The 18980-nt window shown below is 43.2% G+C and overlaps 1 protein-coding gene across 13 annotated transcripts in view; it reads left to right on the forward strand.

Moving 5' to 3' along the window:
• Nucleotides 1-18980, forward strand: part of LOC133561169 (proton myo-inositol cotransporter-like) — a 250512-nt gene that overhangs the window by 89018 nt on the left and 142514 nt on the right. For 10 of the 13 annotated variants that reach the window (XR_009808588.1, XR_009808591.1, XR_009808590.1 and 7 more), the window contains one exon: nucleotides 6775-8288. Coding sequence is in view for 1 of the 13 variants with exons in the window: in XM_061914444.1 (XP_061770428.1) it covers nucleotides 12028-12589 (562 nt within the window). In the remaining 12 variants the exon portion in view is untranslated. Of the gene's footprint in view, nucleotides 1-6774; nucleotides 8289-11792; nucleotides 12590-18980 lie in introns of those variants that run through there. The other 3 variants (XR_009808600.1, XM_061914444.1, XR_009808589.1) reach the window with 2 other exon arrangements.

The raw sequence follows: 18980 nt of genomic DNA on the forward strand, positions 1-18980 counted from the left end.
CATTTAAGTCTCACCTTAAAACTCATTTGTATACTCTAGCCTTTAAATAGACTCCCTTTTTAGACCAGTTGATCTGCCGTTTCTTTTCTTTTTCTCCTATGTCCCACTCTCCCTTGTGGAAGGGGTCCGGTCCGATCCGGTGGCCATGTACTGCTCGCCTGTGTATCGGCTGGGGACATCTCTGCGCTGCTGATCCGCCTCCGCTTGGGATGGTTTCCTGCTGGCTCCGCTGTGAACGGGACTCTCGCTGCTGTGTTGGATCCGCTTTGGACTGGACTCTCGCGACTGTGTTGGATCCATTATGGATTGAACTTTCACAGTATCATGTTAGACCCGCTCGACATCCATTGCTTTCCTCCTCTCCAAGGTTCTCATAGTCATCATTGTCACCGACGTCCCACTGGGTGTGAGTTTTCCTTGCCCTTATGTGGGCCTACCGAGGATGTCGTAGTGGTTTGTGCAGCCCTTTGAGACACTAGTGATTTAGGGCTATATAAGTAAACATTGATTGATTGATTGATTGATTGATTGATTGAAAAAACATTTTTAAAAAAGTGGCTGTTTTTTCATAAAATACAAAATTTCATTCAGTGGATTTAAAAGTGTTTATGTACTACAAATGTATTTTTGTTCCTCCAGCTATGGGAGTACCATTATTTACGAGCTCACAGGTATTGATTATGTGACTTGGCGCTTAACACAAAACACTTGTATTTTAAATTGATTGGCGCTCGATCCCTCAAAACAGCACCATTTTCACATGTAACCTTCCTTTTAAAAAGAAAAACAAACCTTGTATTGAAAATATTCTAATCAAGTAGTCAAACAAAATGCTCTTTAACTGTATTTGAAAAGCTCAACCGATTCAAACAGCACAGGTCCTGTTTGTCGCAAGTATGGAAAGAATGCACGCTGAGAAAGAAGTGCTTTGCTCTTTCAATCAATCCAAATGTCATGGCATGATTTTACAGGACAATTAAAAAAATTATTCCATAATAAAGTAGGACATTTATTAGTCTGTTCATTGATCACACACCATGTGGTGGATATCCTCCTTGTTAGGAAACACCATATTGTCTAAGTTCAAGGCGTCCAATTGTCTTCAAATGTCCACTGAAAGCCGATGATCCCTGACTTTTTGTCAGTTGTGTATGTAAGGATGGGATATGTATCCCTCAATGGGGCAAATTATGTGGTTGCAAAAAGGCCACAAAATCACATTTTGGAATTTGGATTAATCCTAATCAATCGCAGACCATTACTTGCTTTGAAAAAGACCCCAATATTTGTACAAAATACAATTTCATCGTCAGAATGTCATCCAGGAGCATTTGTATACATTTTACCTGAATGCATGTCATTTATTTGCAAGGAACTTGATTACAGTCTTATATAAAGTCGGAGTCTCTTCACATGTTTTTGTACTGGCTTATGCACTGATCTAATTACTGACCGGAGCGGTTCAGGTAAAAGAGCTTTTACAGTCAAAATTGCATGATTAATCTAATATTTGTTTTGTGATTAATCACACAAGTTCAATGTTTATTTATATAGCCCCAAATCACAAATGTCTCAAAGGACTGCACAAATCATTATGACTACAACATCCTCGGAAGAACCCACAAAAGGGCAAGGAAAACTCACACCCAGTGGGCAGGGAGAATTCACATCCAGTGGGACGCCAGTGACAATGCTGACTATGAGAAACCTTGGAGAGGACCTCAGATGTGGGCAACCCCCCCTCTCTAGGGGACCGAAAGCAATGGATGTCGAGCGGGTCTAACATGATACTGTGAAAGTTCAATCCATAGTGGCTCCAACACAGCCGCGAGAGTTCAGTTCAAGCGAATCCAAGACAGCAGCGAGAGTCCCGTCCACAGGAAACCATCTCAAGCGGATCAGCAGCGTAGAGATGTCCCCAACCGATACAGGCGAGCGGTCCATCCTGGGTCCCGACGAGCGGTCCATCCTGGGTCTCGACTCTGGACAGCCAGTACTTCATCCATGGTCATCGGACCGGACCCCCTCCACAAGGGAGGGGGGGACATAGGAGAAAGAAAAGAAGCGGCAGATCAACTGGTCTAAAAAGGAGGTCTATTTAAAGGCTAGAGTATACAGATGAGTTTTAAGGTGAGACTTAAATGCTTCTACTGAGGTAGCATCTCGAACTGTTACCGGGAGGGCATTCCAGAGTACTGGAGCCCGAACGGAAAACGCTCTATAGCCCGCAGACTTTTTTTGGGCTCTAGGAATCACTAATAAGCCGGAGTCTTTTGAACACAGATTTCTTGCCGGGACATATGGTACAATTCAATCGGCAAGATAGGATGGAGCTAGACCGTGTAGTATTTTATACGTAAGTAGTAAAACCTTAAAGTCACATCTTAAGTGCACAGGAAGCCAGTGCAGGTGAGCCAGTACAGGCGTAATATGATCAAACTTTCTTGTTCTTGTCAAAAGTCTAGCAGCCGCATTTTGTACCAACTGTAATCTTTTAATGCTAGACATGGGGAGACCCGAAAATAATACGTTACAGTAATCGAGACGATTCAATTTTCATTTGTCTACAGTCCTACAAACACATTCAAACAGGAGGGAAAACTAGCAGGACTGCTTTGAGACTACAGACTGGGAAGTACTCTGTAAGCCCCACAGGAATTGACAGCATCACAGACTGCATCACAGATTACATAAATTTCTATGAGGACTCCTTCATCCCCACAAAAATTGTTGATTGTTACCCAAATAACAAACCCTGGATCACCAGCCAGATGAAGGTGCTGCTGAATAAAAAGAAGCTAGTCTTCAAATGCGGTGACTGGGACGAGTTGAGAAGGATACAGTGGCAGCTTAAAGTCCAGCTGCAAGAAGGGAAAGATTCCTACAGGAGGAAGCTAGAGGCTAAACTCCAGCAGAACAACACTGGTGATTAGGGTTGGGTATTGAGTATCGATTGGAACCGGGACCAACTTTCCGATTCTCCCGGAATCGTTCAAAAGTTTAAATTTACCGATTCCTAGTTTCGATACCCAGTCCGCCGACCGTAAAAAAAGAATAAGTCCGCCGACCGGAAGAAGAAGCCGCTGAACACCAACGAAGAAGTGCCCACGGCCGGTAAGTGTTAGCATAGCCGAGCGAGTCAGTCAAGCATGGAAAGCGGGCGTTGGTGGTCGAAAGTGTGGCTTTATTTTACTAAAAAAAAATGAAATATCGGCGAAATGTAACACGTGCGACAGGACTGTTTCGTGCTTAGGAGGGTGCAGGTCGAACATGATGAAACACCTCCGAGTTCATGGAGTACAAATAAATGCGTGCCCCGTCTTCGACGCCCTTCGCCGACCGTCCTCCTCTGCCTCTTCCTCTGGCTCCGGCTCCGACGCCCAGCCTAGCACCGAATCCAGTAAGTAAAACAATATACATGCAATAAATGATGTGTTTTGCGCCAACGTTGAGGCAGCTGACAAATTAGACAATTTACAACCTGCTAGCCAGGCTCCGCGATGTGCTCAGCGCACTCCGTTCACCGTAGCGGCAATGGGGAAATGTCGGTGCCACAGACGGAAGAGTGCCCCAGAAAGGAATCTCCAACATTTAGGTTGGTTAAACAATAACGTTAAAGTTAAGCTAATTGATACTGGGCTAAACAGTAACAGCGACATAACATGTTTGTTTGCAGAGATATGGTGAAAACTCTCAACCCAAAATACATACCACCTTCCAGGGACTACCTGTCAAACACATTGATCCCAGCATGGTACAAGAAGAATCGGAATCGAGAATCGTCAGGAATCTGAATCGAAACAAAGAATCGGAATCGGAATTAGAAGCATTTAAGTCTCACCTTAAAACTCATTTGTATACTCTAGCCTTTAAATAGACTCCCTTTTTAGACCAGTTGATCTGCCGTTTCTTTTCTTTTTCTTCTATGTCGCACTCTCCCTTGTGGAGGGGGTCCGGTCCGATCCGGTGGCCATGTACTGCTTGCCTGTGTATCAGCTGGGGACATCTCTGCGCTGCTGATCCACCTCCGCTTGGGATGGTTTCCTGCTGGCTCCGCTGTGAACGGGACTCTCGCTGCTGTGTTGGATCCGCTTTGGACTGGACTCTCGCGACTGTGTTGGATCCATTGTGGATTGAACTTTCACAGTATCATGTTAGACCCGCTCGACATCCATTGCTTTCCTCCTCTCCAAGGTTCTCATAGTCATCATTGTCACCGACGTCCTACTGGGTGTGAGTTTTCCTTGCCCTTATGTGGGGCCACCGAGGATGTCGTGGTGGTTTGTGCAGCCCTTTGAGACACTAGTGATTTAGGGCTATATAAGTAAACATTGATTGAATTGTTCGAATTCAAACGATACCCAACCCTACTCGTGATGTGTGGAAAGTCATGAAAGCCATCACAGGCTTCAACAACAAAGCCAAACTACTGAATGGGGGTTTAGACAGAGCCAATGAGCTGAATTTGTTCTTCAATAGATTAAGCAATGCACCCCTTACTGGCCCACCCCCCACTACTCCTGTCCTCACACCTCCCCTAAACATCTCTACACAAACTCCTTCTCTGTTACCTGCCACTGCTGGATTCTCCCCCTCCCCCTCTGAGAAAGCCAGCCGGGTGTGTCTGGCACCTGGACATGTGAGATGACAGCTGGAGAGAGTCAAGCCCTGGGTCCTGAAGACTTGTGCTGCTCAGCTGACTGAGATCCTGCATTTCATCTTCAACCTGATTCTGAAGCTAGAACAATACCAGTGCTATGGAAAATATCCTGCATAGTGCCGGTGCCCAAGAAGCCCCTCCCATTGGGCTTGAACGACTTCAGACCTGTTGCCCTGACGTCCCAGGTCATGAAGGTCCTCGAGAGACTTGTACGGGATTAACTCCTTCCCCGGATCCTCTACAGTTTGCATATCAGCCCCATGTAGGAGTGGATGATGCTGTTATCTACCTGCTGCATCATGCTCACTCTTACCTGGATGGTGGGAAGGGAACGGTGAGGACCATGTTCTTTGATTTCTCCAGTGCCCATAACACCATTCAGCCAATTCTGATGAGTGACAAGTTGCTTGGGATGGGTGTCAGTTCATCCATTGTCTCCTGGATCACTAATTACTTGTCTGACAGGCCCCAGTTTGTGCGACTGCGGAGCTCCCTGTCGGATACCGTGGTCAGTGGTGTAGGTGCTCCACAGGGGACCGTCCTGTCTCCTTTCCTGTTCACCCTGTACACCTAAGACTTCCAGTACAGTTCCAGGTTCTGACACCTGGAGAAATACTCTGACGACTCTGCTCTGGTCGGGTGTATCAGAGATGGACAGGAATTGGAGTACAGGACACTGATCGCTGACTTTGTGGAGTGGTGTCAGGCAAACCATCTGGTCCTTAATGTGGACAAGACCAAGGAGCTGGTCATTGACTTCAGGAAGAGTATGACCCTGCTAGAGCCCATCAAGATCGAGGGTCGGGAAGTAGCGGTAGTGGGGCAGTATAAGTACCTGGGAGTCAATTTGAACAGCAGACTGGACTAGAAGGACAACTGCAATGCTGTTTACAAGAAGGGCATGAGCAAACTCTTTTTCCTGAGGAAGCTTAGGTCCTTTAAGCTGTTGATCTTTTATCAGTCTGTTGTGGCCAGTGACCTGCACTTTGCTGTGGTTTGTTGGGGGAGCAGCACCAGTAAAAGGGACTCAAACCGGATTGATAAACTGATCCGGAAAGACTGCAAAACTATTGGCTCGGAGTTGGAGACGTTTCTGTCAGAGGACACTGGACGAACTGCTGGCCATCATGGACAATCCTGCCCACCCACTCCACCAGGCAATTGAGGGACAGCAGAGTTCGTACACCAACAGGCTCCTTCAGCTTCCTTCCCGCACTGTGTGATTCAAGAACTCCTTCATTCCGCACTCCATCCAGCTGTATAATCACTCGCCATACAGCAATAGAAGATATCCGCCTATTACCTGACGCTTTCTATGTCAGCTACTTCTTTGTTTTTAATGTCTATATTCTATTTTCTGCTGGATCTACTCTATTTTATGCCGCCGATGCCACATATACTGTAATATTGTACTTGATAATTGGTTTGTATTGTGTATGAGATGCCACCTCAGTAGAAGCATTTAAGTCTCACCTTAAAACTCATTTGTATACTCTAGCCTTTAAATAGACTCCCATTTTAGACCAGTTGATCTGCCGTTTCTTTTCTTTTTCTTCTATGTCCCACTCTCCCTTGTGGAGGGGGTCCGGTCCGATCCGGTGGCCATGTACTGCTTGCCTGTGTATCGGCTGGGGACATCTCTGCGCTGCTGATCCGCCTCCGCTTGGGATGGTTTCCTGCTGGCTCCGCTGTGAACGGGACTCTCGCTGCTGTGTTGGATCCGCTTTGGACTGGACTCTCGCGACTGTGTTGGATCCATTGTGGATTGAACTTTCACAGTATCATGTTAGACCCGCTCGACATCCATTGCTTTCCTCCTCTCCAAGGTTCTCATAGTCATCATTGTCACCGACGTCCCACTGGGTCATTATTGTCACCGATGTTCCACTGGGTGTGAGTTTTCCTTGCCCTTATGTGGGCCTACCGAGGATGTCGTGGTGGTTTGTGCAGCCCTTTGAGACACTATAGATTTAGGGCTATATAAGTAAACATTGATTGATTGATTGAAATAGACATAATATATCTGTATATATAATATACTGTACACATATTAAGTATTTATTGTACATATTCTTATGTTATATTTTATACTGCTATATTTAAACTTTTTGCAGATGATGTGGTCCTGATGGCTTCATCTGACCGGGATCTTCAGCTCTCACTGGATCAGTTTGCAGCCGAGTGTGAAGCGACCGGAATGAGAATCAGCACCTCCAAGTCCGAGTCCATGGTTCTCGCCCGGAAAAGGGTGGAGTGCCATCTCCGGGTTGGGGAGGAGACCCTGCCCCAAGTGGAGGAGTTCAAGTACCTAGGAGTCTTGTTCAAGGAGTGAGGGAAGAGTGGATCGTGAGATCGACAAGCGGATCGGTGCGGCGTCTTCAGTAATGCGGACGTTGTACCGATCCGTTGTGGTGAAGAAGGAGCTGAGCCGGAAGGCAAAGCTCTCAATTTACCGGTCGATTTACGTTCCCATCCTCACCTATGGTCATGAGCTTTGGGTCATGACCGAAAGGATAAGATCACGGGTACAGGCGGCCGAAATGAGTTTCCTCCGCCGTGTGGCGGGGCGCTCCCTTAGAGATAGGGTGAGAAGCTCTGTCATCCGGGAGGAACTCAAAGTAAAGCCGCTGCTCCTCCACATCGAGAGGAGCCAGATGAGGTGGTTCGGGCATCTGGTCAGGATGCCACCCGAACGCCTCCCTAGGGAGGTGTTTAGGGCACGTCCAACCGGTAGGAGGCCACGGGGAAGACCCAGGACACGTTGGAAAGACTATGTCTCCCGGCTGGCCTGGGAACGCCTCGGGATCCCCCTGGAAGAGCTAGACGAAGTGGCTGGGGAAAGGGAAGTCTGGGCTTCCCTGCTTAGGCTGTTGCCCCCGCGACCTGACCTCGGATAAGCGGAAGAAGATGGATGGATGGATGGATATTTAAACTATTTATACCTGCATTGTCCTTCCATCCCTACATTTTCCATCATTGTAACTGAGCTACTGTGTTGAACAATTTCCCTTTTTAGGGCTATATAAGTAAACATTGATTGATTGATTGATTGGATCATTAAAGTTTGTCCAAGTCTAAGTCAAAAACATTAAAATAACACATATGGATGAAATTACTGCCTAAACTCCAAAAACGCTCAAATTATTTGACTCCCATCCAATGATTTGCAAGTCAAAATATTTAATTAAAATACAATTTGCAAGTAAAGAGTTTTTGCTAGAGAAAAAAAAGATTCACAAGTATAATTTTCTTTAAGTAAAACTTTTGGCAGTCATATTTCACCCTATGCGATCCACACACTTGCATTTAAAGCACCTGCAATTCTCACTACATAACAACAGGTGGTGCTGCTGAGGCAATTTAAGGTTATCAGAGCTACTGATATTTGCGCATGGGAAAACAAGCTTAACCTGTAAGTTTCCCCTCTATTTTGTCCTCCATTTTACTCCACACCCTCCTTCTATTCCTTTTATTTTTGGGGGACGGCACCATGCGCAAATAACAGTAGCTCTTGCGGCCTTAAATTAACGCAGCACCACCACATGTCATTGTGCGAATTACAGGTGCTGTGAGTGCAAGCGTGCGGATGGAGCAGGTTGGAATATTACTGGCAATGTTTTAACTTGAATATAGTTTTTATATTTGCATATATATTTTATATATTTTTTTCCAAATTATTTTAATTGGGGGAAAAAAGTTGTTATACTTTGGAATCGTTTCTTTAGTGGATTTTTTTTTCTTGTGAATTGTTGGTCGTGATGAAAAATCATTTTGCGTGGAGTTTTGGCAGTAAGTCAAGTTCATACACAAAGGATGTAAAAGACATCGAAGGAAAACAGAGCTGATGCAACCAGCCTCCACCTCAGTGCAGACTTTAGTACATACAGCTACTAAACTGGTTCCTGTCAGGCTTGCCACTGACAGTTTGTTTGTGTTTTAGTTTTTCCTCTGTCTGTGTTTAGTATTCCCTGTCTTTAGTTCCTGTCAGCGCCTTTATTTTGTCTGTTTCCTGTTTTTTTTCCCCCCTGTGCGTTGCTTCCTCTCAGCTGTGGCTGATTGGCACTTGGCCACACCTGGTGTCAATCAGCCTGATCCTATTTATACCTACTTTTGTCCTCCAGTCAGTACCGGATTATTGTCGCTCTTGTCTTAGCTTGTCGTATCATGTCTTGTCAATGCAGCGTTGAGGTAAGCTATATTTGATTGCGTTTTTTTAGCTTACTTCCTTTTTGTTCCCTGCTTCCAAGTTTGTTTCCATGTTATATAAGTACGACTTCTGTTCCCTGCTTGATACCTGCTAGCTCCTACGCTAGGCCTTTTTGTTTGTTATCCGCCCACGTGCGCGCTTTTTTTTTGTAACATTTGTTTGTTTTTGTTCTAGTATTTTTATTAAATACTATTTTATTAAATACTCAGTGGCCTAGTGGGTAGAGTGTCCGCCCTGAGTATTCCCTGTCTTTAGTTCCTGTCAGCGCCCTTATTTTGTCTGTTTCCTGTCTTTTTTTTCCCCCCCTGTGCGTTGCTTCCTCTCAGCTGTGGCTGATTGGCACCTGGCCACACCTGGTGTCAATCAGCCTGTTCCTATTTCTTCCTGCTTTTGTATTCCAGTCAATATCGGATTATTGTCGCTCTTGTCGTTGCTACCAGTCGTGTCGTGTCATATCATGTCTTGTCAATGCAGCGTTGCGGTAAGCTATATTTGATTGCAGTTTTTAGCTTACTTCCTTTTGTTCCCTGCTTCAAAGTTTGTTTCCATATTATATAAGTATGACTTCTGTTCCCTGCTCGATACCTGCTAGCTTCCACGCTAGTCCTTTTTGTTTGTTATCCACCCACGTGCGCACTTTTTGTTTGTAACATTTGTTTGTTTTTGTTCTAGCATTTTTATTAAATACTATTTTATTAAATACTCAGTGGCCTAGTGGGTAGAGTGTCCGCCCTGAGTATTCTCTGTCTTTAGTTCCTGTCAGCGCCCTTATTTTGTCTGTTTCCTGTTTTTTTTTTTTTTCCCCTGTGCGTTGCTTCCTCTCAGCTGTGGCTTATTGGCACTTGGCCACACCTGGTGTCAATCAGCCTGTTCCTATTTCTACCTGCTTTTGTATTCCAGTCAGTACCGGATTATTGTCGCTCTTGTCGTTGCTACCTGTCGTGTCGTGTCATATCATGTCTTGTCAATGCAGCGTTGCGGTAAGCTATATTTGATTGCGTTTTTTTAGCTTACTTCCTTTTTGTTCCCTGCTTCAAAGTTTGTTTCCATGTTATATAAGTACGACTTCTGTTTCCTGCTCGATACCTGCTAGCTTCTACGCTAGGCCTTTTTGTTTGTTATCCGCCCACTTGCGCGCTTTTTTTTTGTAACATTTGTTTGTTTTTGTTCTAGTGTTTTTATTAAATACAATTTTAGTAAATACTCAGTGGCCTAGTGGGTAGAGTGTCCGCCCTGAGTATTCCGTCTTTAGTTCCTGTCAGCGCTCTTATTTTGTCTGTTTCCTGTTTTTTGCCCCCCTGTGCATTGCTTCCTCTCAGCTGTGGCTGATTGGCACCCTGCCACACCTGGTGTCAATCAGCCTAATCCTATTTCTACCTGCTTTTGTCCTCCTGCCAGGGCTGGATTATTGTCGCTCTTGTCTTAGCTTGTCGTATCATGTCTTATCAATGCAGCGTTGCGGTAAGCTATTTGATTGCGTTTTTTTTAGCTTACTTCCTTTTTGTTCCCTGCTTCCAAGTTTGTTTCCATATTATATAAGTACGACTTCTGTTTCCTGCTTGATACCTGCTAGCTTCCACGCTAGGCCTTTTTGTTTATCTGCCCACGTGCGCGCTTTTTTTTGTAACATTTGTTTGTTTTTGTTCTAGTATTTTTATTAAATACAATTTTATTAAATACTCAGTGGCCTAGTGGGTAGAGTGTCCACCCTGAGATCAATAGGTCGTGAGTTCAAATCCCGGTTGAGTCATACCAAAGACTATAAAAATGGGACCCATTACCTCCCTGCTTGGCACTCAGCATTAAGGGTTGGAATTGGGGGTTAAATCACCAAAAATGATTCCCGGGCGTGGCACCGCTGCTGCTCACTGCTCCCCTCATCTCCCAGGGGGTGTTTAAGGGCGATGGGTCAAATGCAGAGAATAATTTCGCCACATCTAGTGTGTGTGTGACAATCATTGGTACTCTACTTTACTTTAATTTTAAATCATGTTTTCTTACTCCATGCCTGCATTTTGGGGTTCGTCACAAACTAACTCTGACAGCTACAAAAGTAAAACTAGGGGGAAAAAACTATGCAATAAATAATACACATTGCGCACATTATTAGGCTCCACTGTCTAGGGTGTACAACGCCTTCTGCCCAAATGCAGCTGAGATAGGCACCAGCGACTCCAAAAGGGAATAAGCGGTAAAAAAATGGATGGATGGATGTCTTGCAGCGCATGCGCCTGTAATACTCAATTTCGTCCTGTGGGGGGCAGCATTCTCATTTTCCCTTATAACGTTGCGTGAACTTCAATTTGGTAACTAATATTTAATGGAAACTGCATTTATATTGTTATATTCAAGAGGGATCGTGTAAGGAAAATGTAAAAACTTGTTTTTTGAAGACAAATTATATAATGATTTTATAAATGATAGTATTGTTAAATTGGCCCTAGTGTGTGAATGTGATTGTGAATGTTGTCTGTCTGTGTTGGCCCTGTGATGAAGTGGTGACTTGTCCAGGGTGTACCCCGCCTTCCGCCCGATTGTAGCTGAGATAGGCGCCAGTGCCCCCCGCGACCCCGAAAGGGAATAAGCGGTAGAAAATGGATGGATGGATGTTTTTTGAAGACAAATTATATAATGATTTCATAAATTATAGTATTGTTAAATTGGCCCTAGTGTGTGAATGTGAGTGTGAATGTTGTCTATCTGTGTTGGCCCTGTGATGAAGTGGCGACTTGTCCAGGGTGTACACCGCCTTCCGCCCGATTGTAGCTGAGATAGGCGCCAGCGACCCGAAAAGGGAAATGGATGGATTGATGGATGGAAGATATCAAGTCACTATTTAATTAGATTTTGCTTCGTTCTATTCTGACATCTGAGTGATTTTAGTCCAAAGTGCTAACCTTCTCCCTCCCCTTTTTTAAAATAAAGCATCTTTGCGTCACGGTCGACGCTGCACGGTGACGAAGTCATCCTCCACTCCTCCTACCTCCTCCAAGTCTCTCATCAGGACCACAGGGACGAGATGGACTGATGCACGCTGCGCGCAACTTTGCTCCACACGGCGCGGTTGTCTCTGTTCCAAAAGAAGGCTGGTAGTGAGTTTGAAGCGCACAAAAAAAGGCTCGCTTGAGTGGATTTTTTTTTTTTTTTTTTTTGTTCCCCTATGTCGCGAAAGCAGTCGGACCATGACTACAACCTGCGGAGTATGAGCAACCTGATGGGGGAACGCTGGAGGAAAGTGAACGATGGAGGAGAGCGGAGCCTCATCAAGGCTCCATCCAACGCGAGCATCAGCAGCCTGCAGGTGGCCTCGTCTTCCTCCGGCGCCCCGGCAGCCCCGTCCACCTCCACCGGGGACCTGGAGAGGGCTGCGCGCAAGCAGTTCCAGCAGGACGTCACGCCCGCCTTCGTCTACATCCTCTCCGCCTTCTCCGCCCTGGGAGGCTTCCTGTTCGGCTACGACAGCGGCGTGATCTCCGGGGCGATGCTGCTGCTCAAGCGGCAGCTGGAGCTGAGCGCACTGTGGCAGGAGGTGCTTATTTCGAGCACCGTGGCCGCGGCCGCCCTGGCCGCCCTCCTGGGCGCCTTCCTCAACGGGCTCTTCGGGCGCCGGGTGTGCATCCTGCTGGCCAGCTTCTTCTGCGCCCTCGGCGGGATCGTGATGAGCGCCGCGCCCGGGAAAGAGGTGCTGTTGACGGGGAGGATTCTCGTTGGAGTCGGGCTGGGTAAGACCACCAATTGCAATTTCACTTTTTTTTTTTTTTTTTTTTTTTTTGTAGGGAAGAAAAAGTTGTGAAAGTATCGAAACGCTGATATTAACTAGATCAGTGGTTCTCAACCTTTTTTTCAGTGATGTACCCCCTGTGAACATTTTTTTAATTCAAGTACCCACTAGCCCAGGGGTCGGGAACCTTTTTAGCTGAGAGAGCCATACAAGCCAAATATTTTTAAAAGTATTTCCATGAGAGCCATGTAATATATATAGTTTTTAACACGGAATACAACTATATGCGTGCATTTTTAAGAAAGGCCAACATTTTTGGAGTATAATAAGTCTCTTATTCTTTTTAATCAATCAATCAATGTGTACTTATATAGCCCTAAATCACTAGTGTCTCAAAGGGCTGCACAAACCACTACGACATCCTCAGTAGGCCCACATAAGGGCAAGGAAAACTCACACCCAGTGGGACATCGGTGACAATAATGACCCAGTGGGACGTCGGTGACAATAATGACTATGAGAACCTTGGAGAGGAGGAAAGCAATGGATGTCGAGCGGGTCTAACATGATACTGTGAAAGTTCAATCCATAATGGATCCAACACAGTCGCGAGAGTCCAGTCCAAAGCGGATCCAACACAGCAGCGAGAGTCCCGTTCATAGCGGAGCCAGCAGGAAACCATCCCAAGCGGAGGCGGATCAGCAGCGCAGAGATGTCCCCAGCCGATACACAGGCAAGCAGTACATGGCCACCGGATTGGACCGGACCCCCTCCACAAGGGAGAGTGGGACATAGAAGAAAAAGAAAAGAAACGGCAGATCAACTGGTCTAAAAAGGGAGTCTATTTAAACATTGTTATTCTGAGGGGCTTCACGGTGGCAGAGGGGTTAGTGCGTCTGCCTCACAATACGAAGTTCCTGCAGTCCTGGGTTCAAATCCAGGCTCGGGATCTTCCTGTGTGGAGTTTGCATGTTCTCCCCGTGAATGCGTGGGTTCCCTCCGGGTACTCCGGCTTCCTCCCACTTCCAAAGACATGCACCTGGGGATAGGTTGATTGGCAACACTAAATTGGCCCTAGTGTGTGAATGTGAGTGTGAATGTTGTCTATCTGTGTTGGCCCTGCGATGAGGTAGCGACTTGTCCAGGGTGTACCCCGCCTTCCGCCCGATTGTAGCTGAGATAGGCGCCAGCGCCCCCCGTGACCCCAAAAGGGAATAAGCGGTAGAAAATGGATGGATGGATGGATGTTATTCTGAGGCTAACCAAAAATAAAAATAAATCTTACTGTAATGCGACTTCTTAAACAAGTGCGGTAGAATGGATGGATAAAAATGCATGAGAATGTTTTATATTGTGTACTTTATTTTTAACACTGTGATCATCAGCGGAATTATTCATTACTTATCATGTTAAGCAATGCCAGCTAAGATTTATCTGCAGTCATCAAAAGAGCCACATCTGGCTCGAGAGCCATGGGTTCCCTACCCCTGCCCTAGTCCGAGCAAAGCATCTTCGGTTGGAAAAAAAGAGATAAAGTAAAATACAGCACTGTGTCATCAGTTTCTGATTTATTAAATCGTATAACAGTGCAAAACATTGCTCATTTGTAGTGGTCTTTCTTGAACTATTTGGATTAAAAAACATGTGAAAATAACTAAAAACTTGTTGAAAAATAAACAAGTTATTCAATTATAAATAAAGATTTCTACAAATGATAGAAGTAATCATCAACTTAAAGTTCGCTCTTTGGGGATTGTAATAGAGATCCATCTGGATTCATAAACCTAATTCTAAACATTTCTTTACAAAAAAAGAAATCTTTAACATCAATATTTCTGGAACATGTCCACAAAAAATCTATCTGTCAACACTGAATATTGCATTGTTGCATTTCTTTTCGCAGTTTAGAACTTACATTCATATTTTGTTGAAGTATTATTCAATAAATATATTTACAAAGGATTTTTGAATTGTTGCTATTTTTAGAATATATATAAAAAAAAAAATCTCACGTACCCCTTGGCATACCTTCAAGTACCCCCAAGGGTACGCGTACCCCCATTTGAGAACCACTGAACTAGATGAGTGTATTGTCTGTATAACCCTGAAAAAGTACTATAGTCAGAGTGAGGTGGTGCATGCCAATATATAGCATCATGAATGATGGGGGGTGTCCAAAAAAAAGAAATCGATTTTTTAATAAATCGTGATTAATCCAGGGTGTACCCCGCCTTCCGCTCGATTGTAGCTGAGATAGGCACTAGCAACCCCAAAAGGGAATAAGCGGTGGAAAAATAGATGGATGGATACTCGATTAAAAAAAAATTAAGAAAAAAACAATTACCATGTACAATATTACAGTATATGTAACAGCTGAAGCAAAAAAAAAAAACAACTTCAAAAATAAAATGAAATAAACTTCAGATCCAGCCTTCAATTATGATTTTTTTTATTTCTTTTTTTTCATGTTTGTTCGCTACATCTGCAAGTGCAAGTTAAAACTCTACAATGCAAAGCCAACACCTATTTATCAACAACACCCAGAACGTTGAAAAGGATTCGCAAATCATTCTCTGTTGGCCCTGTGATGAGGTGGCGACTTGTCCAGGGTGTACCCCGCCTTCCGCCCGATTGTAGCTGAGATAGGCACTAGCGCCCCCGCCACCCCAATGGGAATAAGCGGTAGAAAAATAGATGGATGGATGTTTGTTTTTATGAAATTTTTGTCAAAGAAAACTTTGCTTTCATGGAAAACACACAAACAATGCAATATTTTCACCAAAATTATTTCCAAATGGAATTTTTGACGTGAAGTAATTCTAAAAATTCCCACAAATCTTCGGGACACAAACAGGCCCAATCCATTAAAGTGTTAAAAATAAGCCGCACATTTTTTTTTTTTTAACTTTGGTTCTTTTTTTTTTTTTTCAATTAAGTTTGTAGATGAACTTCAAATGCATGCCGTCAATTGTTTTTTAAAAAAACATTTCCATGTATTTTTTATGCGCTTTGTGTCAGACTTTCTCTTTTACATATGGAAAACACACAAACAATGCAATATTTTCACTAAAATAATTTCCAAATGGAATTTTTGACGTGAAGTAATCATAAAAATTCCCACAAATCTTAGGGACACAAACAGGCCCAATCCATAAAAGTGTTAAAAATAAGCCGCACATTTTTTTTTTTTTTTTTTTAAGTTTGGTTCTTTTTTTTTTTCAATTATTAAGTTTGTAGATTAACTTCAAATGCATGCCGTCAATTTTTTTTTTTTTTTTTTCCATGTTTGTTTGATGCCCTTTGTGTCAGACTTTTACGTATGGAAAACACACAAACAATGCAATATTTTCACCAAAATTATTTCCAAATGGAATTTTTGACGTGAAGTAATTGGAAAAAAATCCCACAAATCTTCGGGACACAAAGTGTTAAAAATAAGCCGCACAGTTTAAAAAAAAAAAAAAAAAATCTTTTTTTCAATGCTTTGGTTTCTAGATCTACTTCAGATGCAGCCGTCCATTATGATTTTTTTCCCCTATGTTTTGTTTTATGCCATTTTTGTCAAAGAAAACTTTATGTATGGAAAACACACAAACAATGCAATATTTGGATGAAAATTACGTACCCAAATGAAATTTTTGACCTGAAGTAATTGGAAAATGTTCCTCAAATCCTGAGGATCCAAAACAACCCCAATCATAAAAATTGCTAAAAAAAAATTAGTCTAAATTATTATTTTTTTTTTTTTTTTAAATTTGAGTGTATTATCTTTATAACCCTGCAAACGTACTATAGTCAGAGTGAGCTGGTGCATGCAAATGTAGCATCATGAACGATTGGGGTGTCCAAAAAAAAAAGAGATTTTTGAATTATTTGTGATTAATCTATTCAAAAATATCGAATCGATTTGAAAAAAAAATTGTATTTGACTTTATTAAGTTTGGGTTGAATTTTATCGATTTAAACAAAACCATTTTTTCTTTAAGTCAGGGGTGTCGAGCTCATTTTAGATGGGGCGCCACATGGAGAAAAAAATCTACACCCAAGTGGGCCGGACTGGTAAAATCACGGCACAATAACTTAAAAATAAATACAACTTAAGATTGTTTTTGTTTTTTTTGTTTAAAAATACAACAAGCGCATTCTGAAATTGTACAAATCTTAATGTTGTTTGGTTAATGGTATTCTAAATTTATTTGTCGTTGTTTATACTTTCTGAATAAATTATGTGATAATGTTCATCAGTCAACTCATTGGTGTTGATTTTCAATCAAGATAAAAAAAAATATCAAAATCAAATTACAGGATGTTATTTACGTAGTTTGCTCGTTTTCCTCGATTGTGTTTATTTTGTTTACTTTGCATATGTGGCGTAATATACAAAGAATTGCTATTGCAACATCTGGTGGACACATTTAAAACAGCAGCTTTTTTCATTCAAATATTTCGGCTCATTTTCATACTTGGCAAACTCATCCCGCGGGCCGGATAAAACCTGATTTCGGGCCTGGTTTGGCCCACGGGCCATATGTTTGACAACCCTGCTTTAAGTATTATAAAAATGTATCATATCTGTGTGTCTGTTTTATGGAGGAATGTAGTTAATCATAGGAGTGGCACACAACGTTATCAAAAAGGAATTGATTTTGAATTGAGAATCGATGCTGAATCTGCTTGTTTCTCCCAGGAATCGAATGGAATCAAAACGAATGATACATACTGAAATGATTGTCAAATTTAATATCATAATGCTATGCAACAACATTCTATATGTGACGTTGAATATGTCATTTTATGTGCAGGTTTTGGCATATAGACTACATTTTAATGTCGGGATGTAAATCTTCAGGCACATGATTCGATACGATTCCGATTCATGGGTCGACGATTCGATTCAAACAGATTCTTGCAATGTATTATTAGGCATAATATTCATAATGAAATTGCGTCAAAACTCATTTTGGTTGCATGGAAATAACCCCAAAAATTAAATGTACTTTTAAAAAAAATAAAAAAATGTTTTGAACCTTTTTAGAAATGTATGAATCAGATAACAATAAGGATGAATAAGAATCCCGATGCGGATGTGAATCGATTTTTTTTTTTCGTGCACTCCTGATGGCCGACTTAAAGGGCACTTTGCTGGTAACTTTTGCTCATAAGTCGTTTACCGTTTGTCTAAATATTATAAAACGTCTGCATGTAAAGGATATTTGTATGACATGCTAACAAACCATAAATGTGTTTTATAGTCATAGTCTGTGCACTTTTTTTTTAAAATAATGTATTAAGTAGAGGTGGGAATCTTTAGGGAACCTCAAAAAAATATGTTTTATTCTTTTAAATAGATTTTTAAAAATATGGATCTGTCTATCTGTGTTGGGCCGTGCGATGAGGTGGTGACTTGTCCAGGGTGTACTCCGCCTTCCGCCTGATTGTAGCTGAGATAGGCGCCAGCGACCCCAAAAGGGAATAAGCGGTAGGAAATGGATGGATGGATCAATTTAGAATCCTGATGAATTAGAATCGCGAGCCGAATGGGAATCTTTTTTGTGCACCCTTATTATTTTGTCAAACAATGATTTTGATTTAGAATCTAGGAAAATATCTTAAAATGGTAAAATTGAATACGCCGGATAGTCGAACCTCGGATTCAGGAGGAACAGTGTGGTTTTCGTCCTGGTCGTGGAACTGTGGACCAGCTCTATACTCTCGGCAGGGTTCTTGAGGGTGCATGGGAGTTTGCCCAACCAGTCTACATGTGCTTTGTGGACTTGGAGAAGGCATTCGACCGTGTCCCTCGGGAAGTCCTGTGGGGAGTGCTCAGAGAGTATGTGGTATCGGACTGTCTTATTGGGGCGGTTCGCTCCCTGTATGATCAGTGCCAGAGCTTGGTTCGCATTGCTGGCAGTAAGTTGGACACGTTTCCAGTGAGGGTTGGACTCCGCCAAGGCTGTCCTTTGTCACCGATTCTGTTCATAACTTTTATGGACAGAATTTCTAGGCGCAGTCAAGGCGTTGAGGGGATCCGGTTTGGTGACCGCAGGATTAGGTCTCTGCTTTTTGCAGACGATGTGGTCCTGATGGCTTCATCTGGCCGGGATCTTCAGCTCTCGCTGGATCGGTTCGCAGCAGAGTGTGAAGCGACCGGAATGAAAATCAGCACCTCCAAGTGCGAGTCCATGGTTCTCGCCCGGAAAAGGGTGGAGTGCCATCTACGGGTTGGGGAGGAGACCCTGCCCCAAGTGGAGGAGTTCAAGTACCTAGGAGTCTTGTTCACGAGTGGGGGAAGAGTGGATCGTGAGATCGACAGGCGGATCGGTGCGGCGTCTTCAGTAATGCGGACGTTGTATCGATCCGTTGTGGGGAAGAAGGAGCTGAGCCGGAAGGCA

The sequence above is a fragment of the Nerophis ophidion genome, linkage group LG10 (genome assembly GCF_033978795.1).
Source record: "Nerophis ophidion isolate RoL-2023_Sa linkage group LG10, RoL_Noph_v1.0, whole genome shotgun sequence".
Taxonomy (NCBI): domain Eukaryota; kingdom Metazoa; phylum Chordata; class Actinopteri; order Syngnathiformes; family Syngnathidae; genus Nerophis; species Nerophis ophidion.